General features: G+C 37.3%; 1 protein-coding gene across 1 annotated transcript in view; it reads right to left on the reverse strand.

Moving 5' to 3' along the window:
• Nucleotides 1-13,026, reverse strand: part of LOC139732407 (uncharacterized) — a 31,644-nt gene that overhangs the window by 2,416 nt on the left and 16,202 nt on the right. The window contains exons 12-28 of the mRNA XM_071643272.1: nt 12,740-12,855; nt 12,095-12,322; nt 11,226-11,445; nt 10,949-11,107; nt 10,504-10,582; nt 9,949-10,048; nt 9,339-9,388; nt 8,692-8,818; nt 8,018-8,127; nt 7,418-7,517; nt 6,556-6,706; nt 6,000-6,069; nt 5,286-5,349; nt 4,357-4,454; nt 2,708-2,834; nt 1,219-1,260; nt 139-330 (exon numbers count right to left, since the gene is read on the reverse strand). Of these exons, the coding sequence (XP_071499373.1) occupies nt 139-330; nt 1,219-1,260; nt 2,708-2,834; nt 4,357-4,454; nt 5,286-5,349; nt 6,000-6,069; nt 6,556-6,706; nt 7,418-7,517; nt 8,018-8,127; nt 8,692-8,818; nt 9,339-9,388; nt 9,949-10,048; nt 10,504-10,582; nt 10,949-11,107; nt 11,226-11,445; nt 12,095-12,322; nt 12,740-12,855 (2,033 nt within the window). The remainder of the gene's footprint in view (nt 1-138; nt 331-1,218; nt 1,261-2,707; nt 2,835-4,356; nt 4,455-5,285; nt 5,350-5,999; nt 6,070-6,555; nt 6,707-7,417; nt 7,518-8,017; nt 8,128-8,691; nt 8,819-9,338; nt 9,389-9,948; nt 10,049-10,503; nt 10,583-10,948; nt 11,108-11,225; nt 11,446-12,094; nt 12,323-12,739; nt 12,856-13,026) is intronic.

A 13,026-nucleotide genomic window follows, 5' to 3' on the forward strand; every position in this document is an offset into this window, starting at 1 on the left:
CTCATTCGCACACACATTTAGTACTAATCTTTATACAGCGTGTATACTTTATTCTTTTAATAGTTTTTGCTTGTAAACATCGTATCATGTATCGCCTCTTGTTCGATGGAAATAAAGAAATAAGTTACTTTGGCTAACCTGAGAATTAGAACTGGACTTCCTACAGAGAACCTTCTCTGTGTCGCTGTCAATACTCTTTGCTGACTTGAGCTGTCCAGACCCGTTTCTCTTGGCGACACCAATGCCCGAGGTGGACACAGAAGAGAGAGCCGTGGAGCTGACCATGCCATGCTTGGTCTTACCGAACCTGCGCTCATATGCCTTCCTCACCTTAAAAAGGCAGCGGGCAGAACTTAAATTACATGACACATCAATAAACATTAAATTCCAGGCCAGTAACTAGAGGGGTTCAGGGGATTCGAACGAACGCCCCCCCCCCCCCCCCCAGCGAGCAGGGTCCGCTTGAACCCCCCCCCCAAAAAAAAAATAAATAAATAAATAAATAAAAAATAAATAAATAAATACATAAATAAAAATAATAATAATAATAATAAAAACAAAATAAAAATAAAAAAATAATAAAATAAAATAAAAAAAAATTCTTCCCAAAGCTCCAAATACGACAGAAGAATGATTTTTAAAGATAAAACAACAACAACAACCAAAATGATACGTTTGAAAATATACCCCTCCAAGAGTGAGACCCTATCCCGCTTGGTTGCTTAACTCCCTCAGAAAGGTCCGCTATTTCCAATTTAGAACCCCCCCCCCCCCCCAAAAAAAAAAAAAAAAAAGTCCTAGTGACGGGCTTGAATTCAGTTTGCTGTGCTACACAAAACAAAACAAAACACAAACACACAATTTAAACTAATTTTCCTCCTTTTGGTCTCTCTTATAAATCAACACAAATACACACACTATGTTTATTTCTCTCGCTCTCTCCCTCCCTTTATTTGTCCCTCTTTCTTTCTACCCCTATCAATTCATATACACCTTTCTGTCTTCCCGTAAGCACATGTATCTTACAGTCTATAAAACCTTACCCATTTTTCCCAAATTATCTAATATAAGGTACATCTTGAAGAAGAGGTATATAAGTGATAATGTATACGTGATCAGTTATTTGTATATCAAAGCAGAAGTGAACGTGTCCGCTGTCAAATTGATCAGCATCGTTCGTGTACAGCGAGATGAACTGGAGACACGGTGTGTGCTTACCTCAATATTCAAGACACAGTGAGCCAGAAAGAAGAACAATCCCTGCAAACACAAACATAATGATAAGAATGATGTCGACGGTGTCGATGATGTCTGTAATGATCATGACGATGCTAATACTGATGAGGGTGAAGATAATGATGATGTGATTACTATCATCATGAATATGTAGGCTAATGAGTGCTGATAATGCCAAATGATACATTATCCCAGCTATGTGTCAACTTGTTTTTGAGAAAAAGCTAGAGTATGATGACTACAAAAATGCCCAATAAAGAAATAAATAGATAAATAAATGAATGAATAAATAAATAGATAAATAAATAAATTAATTAATTAATAAAAACAATAAATGCATAAAAGCAATATCAGCCGACATCATTTCCACATTCGGGACTGGGAAAAAAGGTCAGGTTCGCCAATCATGTTTTATTACAATATGATATCTTATTTTGTATCTTATACTTTATTCCTACCATATACATTTAGAATCTTTTTTCAAGCTGTAGCGGCAGATTGACAGAAAATTCTGATTTCCTCATCGCTAGCAGCAATGCACCATTGTGTTTGCCATCACCAGCTACTGTCGTCTGTGTGTGTACAGTCATGTGTCTGTCCGTGTGTCTGTCTACTGTCTGTTACACTATTGTGGCCTGGGAATCCTTTATGATACCCATGAAGAGGCTCATCAAATTCATGGCCAAGTTGTTTTCAACGAAACAAGGCCACACTTCAAAAACAGACACCATAAAAACTTAATTTTGTTTGAGCAACGAGGTTTCGTTTCCTGTAAAAGTAGACCTCTTGTCACAAGTACGCACATAAAAGGGACTATATCAAAAAGTAGGGTTAAAAAGGATATGATAAAAGGAAATGCTGACAAAAGCTGAAGCTCAATGCTGAGCGAGCGCTGTACGCCATCATGTGATTTGCCGCGGCTCACTAATACTTTATTGTCAAATGCAACCTTGGCAAGTAGGCCAAAGTGACACTGATAGCTCATACCCCCACTGTAGTATAACTTTTTAAAGACCTTTAGACCAAAGCTGTTATAAGGATCGTAAATGCTATTTCCTCTTAAAATGATCGAAAATGTATGAAAGGAAAGTATCATAAACACATTGTTACAAACATGAAGAGCAGCATTAACAAAAACTAGCAATTTCGACACGTTTGTCTGGTAATCGACACAGACGACCCGATGAACTGTAACCATAGTAACTCAGTCAATTTAGGCACTCGCGGTATCCTCTGCTTGGTCGTCCTTTTCATTATTGTAATCGCAGGACCTATAATGCAATTATACGAGGGATGTATTCATGTTTAAATGCTGCTGTACCTATGAATATGGTTGAGGTTAAAGTCACCATTGCACTTATGGTGATAAGATTACGGTGTGATAGCTATATAAATCTCTCCGGTATAATATGGATTTGCACGACACGAGAGATGTTTGCAAATTTTAAGTCGCTCTTTCTTTCACCATTACCTGAAAAGAGTTGAGGATAGCAAACAGGTATGTGAAAACGAGCGTGTGTGAGTTGATGGAAATGAACCCAAAGACCCAGGTCAAACCGAGAAGCGGTAGTAAAATAGCTGCTGCCTTCAGTCCGGCCCTACAATCACACAAAATTAGAAGAAACATAAAGAATGTTTATACAAAGTCATGAAATTCTTCCGTCGAGATGTTTTCATTGCAACTGATTGACAAATTACCCTACGCAGTACCCGCTGCATGCTATAAGGATTAGAACCAACACTTGCTGTCGGGCGGAAGCTCGTGGTCTCGTGGAGATGACGCCTGTCCAGATATCAGGAGGTAGTAGGTTCAAATCCTGCTCGAGTATGTACACCAATGATTTGTAATCATTACTACTACTAAAACACTGATCAATTCAGTGTTTATTTACGTCAGTTTCGGGCAATTTGACAATCAGTTGCAATTTGTTTTCATCCAGAAAGGACACATTGTCATGTTAAAATACAGGCACCCCTCGAAACTCTTTGTTGCTTGCATGTAATACTTTGCCTGATAGTTTATAAAAAACTATCTATATATAAGATATGAGAAAGGAAGGAGAAATATAAATAAATATATATATATATATATATATATATATATATATATATATACATACTTGATGATTCTATCCTACTATTATGAAGAGTGCTCAATATCATCAAAGGAAGAGCTTTAGACAGAAGTATTGGAACAAGTTCACGCGGTTGACTGCAGGTTCATCCGTATTTATTGCAACTCTGAGTTTCATGCAACCTCCTTGAGGTGCAATCATCAGGCACCTCACCTCAATAATTCATTTTAACTCAGAGTTGCAATAAATACGGATGAACCTGCAGTCAACCGCGTGAACTTGTTCCAATACTTATACAGTGCACTCCCGTTACAACGAACACGGTTATAACAAAATTTCGTTATAACGAAGTAAATCTTCTGGTCCCAAAATTATCACCATTAAAGTCTATGGTACAAAATTCGCTTATAACGAACACGGTTATAGCGAAATTTCCGTAATAACGAAGTCTTTTCCAAGCGCCACAGACAAAGAAAAACAAAAGAAATGTGCTCCGTTATAACGAAATGCGAATTGCTTTCGAAAATACGTCGCGGAACAAGCATTTATAGCGTCTCTGAATGGGTGAACGCTTCACACCACTGTGTGTTCGCTCTTTGTGTCACGCACAGTTTCTGATGGGAACTCAACTTGCGTTTATTATTGTAATACAGTTATCCCATCACATTTCACATAGCTTTCCAGTGTATGATGAGTATTCAGCAAACATGATATATATAAATACGTGGTTCCTTGTTTTCGTTATATATTGCATTTGTTCGGTGATAACGAAATTTCGTTATAACGAAAGAAAACTGCCGGTCCCGAGCATTTCGTTATAACGGGAGTGCACTGTATATGCATATGCATATAATAAGATTTGAAGTAAATTAATTTTTGGGTCTAGTAAGTATTGAACATATACAATGTCTATACAGCACAGAGTGAACTGCTCATCCAAATTGCATGGTTTTTGTCTGAAAGGTTTTGCTTTCGAAGAGAGTCACCAGATATTGGATATATGTGATGTTATGACGAGGTTGAGATGATGCCAAGGTATTCTTACTTGACTTGAGACGTGTTACTGGATACTCTGCTCTTGTATTTTGCCGACATGGACTTCATCATGACGCGGAGAACCATGATGAGGAACGAGGTATTCACCTGTAAATACACACATTATCATGCTGTAGCAATAGAATATGTATTTTCCAGCTTAAAGAATCAAATATAAAACTTAAAGCTACACACGTCAATATTATTACTCTGTATCAGTAGTGCTTATTATCATTATAATAATAATAATTATTCTAATTATTATTATTATTATTATTATTATTATTATTATTATTATTATCATTATTATTATTATTTCTTCGGCACACATATCATATTACATTTTTCGAAATCAGAACATACACTGGAGTGGTAAGGGTGCACCAGGTTGGCAGCCCGGGTCTGGGAAAGAGCCAACTAAATGACTTGGGCCCTCAGGCCATCCTCCCCAACCCACCTGGTGTTACATGTTACAATTGCTCTTTCCTGAGTTCAGAAAAATATACACAATGAAAATAAGCAAAATAATACGAAGATCTTACCATACAATTAGAAGCAAATGTCACTCGCATAACTCAATCTTTGCGAAAAATGCTCTTCAAAAAATGTCTCGTGCTTTATTTCGTCATGAAAAATAGAGCTTTAACAATAAAATGATGATGAGCGGAATCGATTCATATTACATCTTATGTTTGTATGGGATTTTTTCTTATTATTCTTTTTGTTTTGTCTCTGAAGCACGCAACGTGCAACACAAGAAGTCATGTATAGTCTTACACCGATGGCGTATTTACATTGCTTTCGTCTGTGGCTGTTAAACTGGTATACTAAAGGCGTTTTCCCCTCTAGTCAATGCTAGTTAAAGAACAAACACATGAAAAAAAGATAATGAAATGAACAGAATATGGAAGTCAAAGTAAGAATCTTGATTTCACTTACGACCACGACAATAGACACAGTGGGAATAAATGAACCCAACATAGCTTTGGTTGACATCCAGCACCTTGGGATGAGAAACATATGAAATTCATAGGTAAGACATTTCTAGATGATATACAATAGTGCAAATACAAATAATTTCTACTACAACCACTCTCAGAGCAATTTCGACTGCCATGAGCGGGGTCTAATATGTGCCCATTTAGAACAAGTTTTGTCTGCATGACATCACTGCCTGAGGTCCACTTACAACCACAACAAAAAAAAAATCTTTTGATACAAATTTGACTGAATAGGCCAGTTTCATCTGTTTGGATTGTCAAATGTATGAAAATTTCTTTGTCATCGCATTACGGACAATCTTCTAGGTCCTGCAGAAACAGTTACATCAGGGTATAAGTAAGATTATAATTTGTGGTATTGTGAAAAGCCATTTCTAAAATCCTTATTAAACGATGTGCATGTCTTTCATACAATCATGTATCTTTCCTTTTCAAAATGTTTAAAACGCTCTTTAAATAGTATCAATTTACGGGTCGTTATATTTGATGCCAAAATAGCTATCGACACCTATGCTGGTTAAACGCAGAGTTGTGTACTAGAGTCTCTTCTAACTATTATAGTGATCTCGTCCCTTCGGAGTTGTTGCTTGCATGGGTGAAATCTTTGTACTCATATATTATTGTACATAATCTAATTTTATATATTACTTACACGGTGGATGAAGCCGCATAATCTTTGTAGAAAACCCCGGCCGATATTCCTACCACCAGCAATGGAATCCCTGATTAGGAAAGTAGAAAATCAGCAGTTACGTTCAATATACGAGTGCATATTATTTCCAAAATTCGCTAAAGCAAGCTTTTTCATTCATGTAAAAAAAGCAACAACAACATCAAAATGCATATAGGACTTCTGATCCACCTTACTCGGTTCTACACGTGATAAAATCGTAGGACCTTACTCAAGAATAAAAGAGCGTTTTGACGACACTAAACCATATTCTTCTTTTTAATTTTCACGTTTTTGATGCTACAGATTGACATATGATAGGAAATATGAACCCCTTATCCTTGTTTGAAGGCTCTATTTAACTCTCCAATTTCACTATCAAGACTAGGACCCTTATCATTCTAATTTGGCACTAGCTTTGTTGTCGAACAAGTTGCTTTGTGCAGGATATCGCGGCATATTAGAAAACTAATAACAGAGTATGAATGAGACTTGGCGGGAGTTTGCCTGGTAAGTCCTTCTTCTGAAATATACTTACCCCAGCCTGCTAGGAAGTACTTTTTGATGTGATTAGCAGCTCCAAACACTTTGATTAACATGACGTAAAGGTGAACGCCCTCTATCAACATCCAGCAGAACATGGCAGTGATGGTGTAGTGGAAAGCTATAGCTACTGCTTTGCAGACCCACTGGTATTAAAGGCAATCGACGGTACATGAAGATGTGAAATAGCCAATGAGTTTGTGCCTTCTAAGCTTCTTACTTTGAAAAGAAAAATCTATGTTTATAATTTCAGTGCAAAGTACATTATATACAGAAAGGAGTCGATGCTCTTCTTTAATAGAAGATTTGTTTATGTGCTTATTGTACCTTCGCAATTTATCAGACAATGATTAGAACCAAGTATAATTAAGGAAAATAATTTGCAAAGTGTACTCACTGATTAGCTGCGCGAAATTTTTGACAGATTTTGCAGTGGCATATCCACTTTTTTTTCAATTTATCATAACAATTACATTAATTAATACGAAAACAAGATACCAACTGAGAATTCTCAGCCCATGATCCGCAATAATCATGCTTACGAACCATTTGTGGGCACAACACGGAGCTAAAAATATCATGTGCAGGATTTTTTTTTTCTGTGTATTTGAAAATATGAATATAAAACAAACAATATAACGACAAAACAGTGCACGAAACAATTCATTGCTAATTTGCATATGGTCATCAGGATATAATGTATCATGATTCATCTTTCTTGTGGAGTGTTGGATGAAATGATACTATGACTTAACTGAATCCTTCATCACATATGTATGTTCTTTTGCAATCACATGCAATGCTTGGAAGTAAGGAGCTATAAGGTTAAACAACAAGGAAGATCTTTGCAACCATACCTGTATTTCAGTGCGCTCTATTCCGACCAGAAATATAAGCTGAGAAGATGCGATGGCTACCCCGAGATTTTCGTGCACGCGAATACGATCTGATTTCAGTCTGAAGTGAAATAAAATTATGTCAATTTTCACGTACACACATCTCAGTAAAAAGAAAGAGAGAAAGAAATGTTTATGACAGTCTGCGTGAAATTTAAGACGGAATATGGGTAAGTTATAACGTGTACTTCAAGATTCATAATTTTGAGACCGTCTTATCATAGATGTATTTCAAAACTATATTAGATAATGTTTGTACAATTCTAAAGTCGCTGCGTATAACATCACACGAATGTCATCATCCACAAAGGTAGTTAAAAAGTTTAATAGTGTAACTATATATTTATGTATTCGAAATCAATTCCTTTCATTTTATATCTGCACCTTTTTCATGAGACAGAAATACAATGGTCGTAAAGAACACAATACGTAACGTAAATAAATGCATTATACATGTAGGCCTGCATATACGAAATAAACAATGATGCATTCAAAAGCATACATGGAAACATTAGGTCATTCATCATGTCAATGACTGATTTTTCCCCCTATTTTTCACACCTGAAAAACTCGTAGATAATGACAGACGACATACTTCCCAGTACAGACAGCGAACCGCCGATCTGTGAGAGGATAGACAGGGCGGTCTTGTGCCCCTGTGTAAGGTCACTCTGGGGGGAAATATGTTAAAAAACAATGATATCGATGTAGATGTAATCATTATGAATACTGAAAATCATAACTGATATTCAAATGCACTAATATACACCATTTATGAAAGCCTAGATATTGCATTTTTGTAGCTGATTTCTCATAGAAAACGTCCAGTGGCTTTACCGGTTTGATATCAATGCGTAATGTATTCAATCTGTTCTTTGTCCTAATATTTCTTTCCTTATTAGTTCGTTTTTGTGCTTCTTTTGAACCTGCAAGAATTTTGTCTTGCGAGGTTATCGTCTAGGGATGGGCAAGGAGACTCTTTTGTTTATGATCAAAAGTCACAAAGACTAAATTATAATGAACTACTGAGTTTACGACACGTACGTCCTATCAATGTAGAGAATGGCAATTCGGCAAGACATTTCAGACCATACGGTATTTCTTGCCTTTGTGAGGAAATGCGATTTTTTCATGCAGTCTGATTTGTCCATTCTGTAGGAGCGAATCAATGAAAAAAAAAATGAACACATATATTTCAGTGAAAAGACTAGACTTCATATTACAGGAGTTGTTACCTGTACTCCGTGAATGTCCATAATGACAGCAAAATTTGTGAGATGGTAGCAATGACAAACAGTGTGAGTGTCGTTACTCTGGTAGACTAAGCAGCCAGTCGTTTTCCACGGATCGTTGTCTAAGGCTCTGAGGGGAAATGTGAAATCCATATAACAGATAGAGACCAAATCAACAAACGAATACTGTCTATAGATCTCGCAGGTGGGTCAATTATTTTCTCTGATAAAAACGTATGAAGCAGTCAAAATGTATTTTAGATGATAAATGGTTAGAGTAATTAAATTGTATACTATGCAAGCGACCAAGTGCAGTGGTGATTGGTTGTTCTCATCATGATTCATTATGTAAGATGAAAACAAACAAAAACGAATGTGATGAAACATAAGATGACAACATGAAGCAAGACCAATGGATTTGGGCATAACGATGTAAAGTTTCCGTTTTTCAACTGAACGCTAAAATATAAAAACAGAAACTGGAAACAATGTAGTCAACTACAAGAGGTATAGAGAGCGAAAAGAACAAAAATATCGCACAACAAAAACACAACAATGACTGGGAAGCATAATGATACACAAATTGTTGAAGGTCTCTTTTGGACAATGATAACTATAATCACACCAATGTTGAATAGCTCGCAACTTACTCTCGATCTGTGTCCAGGAACACACAGCGAGGGTTGTCGACATTGGAAAGCTTCGTTCAAGGAATGAAACACAAAACAAACAAAATACAACAGCGATAACAATACATGAGAAATCATATCATATGCAAAATATCCTAAATGTTTGTAAATATGCATAAACGGGACATGGACATCGTCTTCGATAAATTTTAATCGTGCTATGCAAGCAAGCCATCTCGCGACTTTCAGTATACCGCCTCTCGCTGAGCTTACACGAATTGACCAGGGTAATGACATCCAAACACAGGAGTAAACAAAAATGAAAATTAAAAAAGTTTGATAAATATCGCTGTATTCTGTAACAGGAGTCTATAGAGGATACTGTGCCGAGATTTAAAGAGTTGTTTGGCTAAAGTAAAGTGCAATGTTGTGAGAGAAAACTTGTAGTGTTCACATAATACCATCTCGGGAATCATACTCGTACATTCTGATATCCGTTGTCATTGAGTGCATGCGTTCCAACGAGCCATGGCTTCTCTCCTTATATTTTTTTCTGGAGTAAATACTGTTATCTACATAGAAAAAACAAGGCACCTTAGAAAAGCAAAATGTCCACTTAACATTGATTTACCTCATTGTGCCTGTACACACCGACCACAGGTCTGGAAAGATGCTGAAATAGAGCCTCGTCAATGCCGAGAATCTTTGTCGCGAGCACATCAGTGTTCAACCTTCGGGAAAGAGGGTACCATCGAATCACAGTCGTTGTTCACATATTCATTGTCATCTACCGTTCAAAGATCGCATCTAAAACTTGAGTTTAAGGTTTTCTATAACCCCTAATCCTATAAGGGATAGTTGGATTTTTCTTCTTGTTGTTTTTCTGTCTCCCAGCATCCACACATTTAAATTGGAAGACTGAATGCAGTCAGAAAAAGAAGATGCTCATACATCTGTGATGTTGCAATGAAAACTGGCTCTTAGAAAACCCTTAAATTTCGTTTTAATAAACGTCAAAAGCCCAATATAGGATATTACAAATCGGATACATGAACTTCGCGTAGATTTCATGTTATGCGGAATGAGATAATCACCTCAAGCCATGGAGAGCTACGGTGATACATCGCTGATTACATTCAAATGACAATGCGAATTATTGTTTGACTTGTGGCATGGATCAACTCACCGGGAGATACCTTCCTCATCTAGAGCCGAGTAGAGCGAAGCCAGTGAAGTAAATCTCGCACGATATATGGCCACGTGATCTTGCATGAGAGCAAACGAAATGGTGTAATGATAGTAACGAAACTAAAGTAAGTCTGTACAATCGACAACGAGGGGATTTCGGTAGACAAATACCGCGACGATATGAGTGAAAAGAATTGTCCAATACGAATTTCATTTGAAATAATTCGTACTTAAATTATTGATAATCCGTTTTTGCGTTATAGTGATCTCTTTTCCCTGCTGCCTCTTCATCTTTTCATTATTATGCTACCAGTTGCATTAATCTTATTTCACATACCCTCAGACAGGAAATCCGCTCTGTAACCGTTTTTTCTTCGTAAGAATTTGTCTTTAAAGTGTCCCCCTTCAGTTTAAAGAGCTTATTGGGGCTCAAAAAAACAAACCCGATCTATGAGGCATGGAGAGGGTCACCTGCTTACCCGAAGTTTCCCGGGCAGCCAAAGAAAGAACCTCCTGGGGTAGAGAGAGGCTTCCTCCGGACCTAGTGAAGGAAAGGGACGCGTCAGTGTTGTCAGTCGTCTCGACGAACACGACGTCGAATTCTGCATCAATAACAAAAGAAAAGGACGAAGTTCAGTCAGTTGTGTTGATGCAATCATCTGTAGTATTAAGTTAGTGTACTAGCAAGTTATCGAATGTGATTTCACGGAATACGCCTACCTAGATTTTTCTTGCTGATTTGCAGATTTTCGTCTCCGATAGATGCATTTGAGCTCTTGTTGAATCTTCCATTCTTGGCCAGAGCCAAGCTTAGGGCCATCGTTTCCGATGACGTAACCACTGACGTCAGCTGCTGCGAAACCCTTGTAGGATCGTTCATGGTCTTCCAGGCACTGAGCGAAGATTCGTCCAACACGTTGTCAATGGTCTCCGTGAAAGCCTGATTTCCAAAACAACAAATGATTGTCGTTAAGATACGCTGCTCTAGACCATTATCTTTTAATCGATCAAGTAGATCGATATTCTGACATCATGACTACGGAGAAATTTCACCATGATATGAAGGTAAGATGTGCGACGTTATGTACAGTTTGGGAAAGCTGTTTCCTCTAACCTGTACAGAGCAAATGCCTCACAATTACTTATTTTTCTGAGCTTAGTCTAACAAAGATGATTAAACAAAATCGCTCCGTTAAAGTTTGTACTTACCTAATAAAACAATAAATGTTTTACAAACAACTAATCAAAAGTGGGAGTTCATTATACAAAGTGGAAGTCGCTGCGAAAACAGCACAACGTTTGAGTTTAGAGCTCAAATGCACAGAATTAAGTCTAGTATATGTCAAAGAATCTTTTTTATCATCTGTTCAAGTCTTAACAACTCTTAACGTAAAGGAAAAAAAATATGCACAAATCACACTTCAACTTGTATGAGCTGATTTTTTTTTTTGAAGATGTTCATTAAGTCGAAGAAAATGATGTATGGGCATTTCATTTGTTGTTGTTGTTGTTGTTGTTGTTGTTGTTGTTGCCTGTTGTTTCTAGATACTAAGGACTTGATTTAAGCAGAGGAGATATGTAATTCTAACATAGGCCAGGGAGTCGATGTCTGTTTCAGACAGGGTATCATTCAGTGAGGTTGACAGATCAGCAACGGTGCTGAGTGCCTCCGTGGTGATCTCGATATCCCCAGGATACAACCGATGACCGGAATCGCCATCGGAGTCGTCTGACGTTGACGTGAGGTTTGACAGCAGCGACACGAGGTCAATCACATCTTCGGCGGTCACTTCGCCCCTTTGCTCCAACTCATCCACCTTAAATTCACAAAACACAAACACAGAGGGAAAATTCGGATGATCTCTTTCAGCGTAATATATGTATATAATGTTTACTTATACACTCACGATACGTGTATTTGGAAGACAGTTAATCACATTATTTGCACAACATTCATGTAAGAGTTTGATTACAGAATATGGTAAATCATTTCCGGTTCTCGAGAAGAACTCTTCACCTGCCTCTAACACGATAGATTATCCCCCTCATAACAGTACAATAATTGTTTTCAACCTACATTTCACATGGCTTACTGAATGAAATAGGGCCTACCATTCACACTTAGCAAAACGTTTTTGTCATGTGACGGTTTATGAGTTCATCATCTGTTTTTGTTTTTGTTTTTTTTAAATAAAGTTGTAAGTCTATACAAGATCCAGAAAATAAAATGGTACCTTGTCTGTTACGTGCTGGAAAGTTGGGTTCCGGCATTCTGATAAATCTGCTGTCTGCCACACCGAAGAGGGCGGTGTAGATTCCGTCAAGGCCTCACACTGCCGATACGCGTTTCCTTCAAGAAAGAGACAATTCTGGTGACCATCATCTTTTTTTTAAACAGATTTATGACACTTTAAATAATCCTCCTCAGAACAAAGGATCCATCGAAGGACAATGAATATGAAAAACGCACGTAAGGGGCGAATCAATGAACCATGAAAATTAATCTCACGCATTCTCGATT

Source organism: Diadema antillarum, unplaced genomic scaffold (genome assembly GCF_040938485.1).
Source record: "Diadema antillarum isolate AM-2024a unplaced genomic scaffold, OU_Dant_1.0 seq00000420_RagTag, whole genome shotgun sequence".
Taxonomy (NCBI): domain Eukaryota; kingdom Metazoa; phylum Echinodermata; class Echinoidea; order Diadematoida; family Diadematidae; genus Diadema; species Diadema antillarum.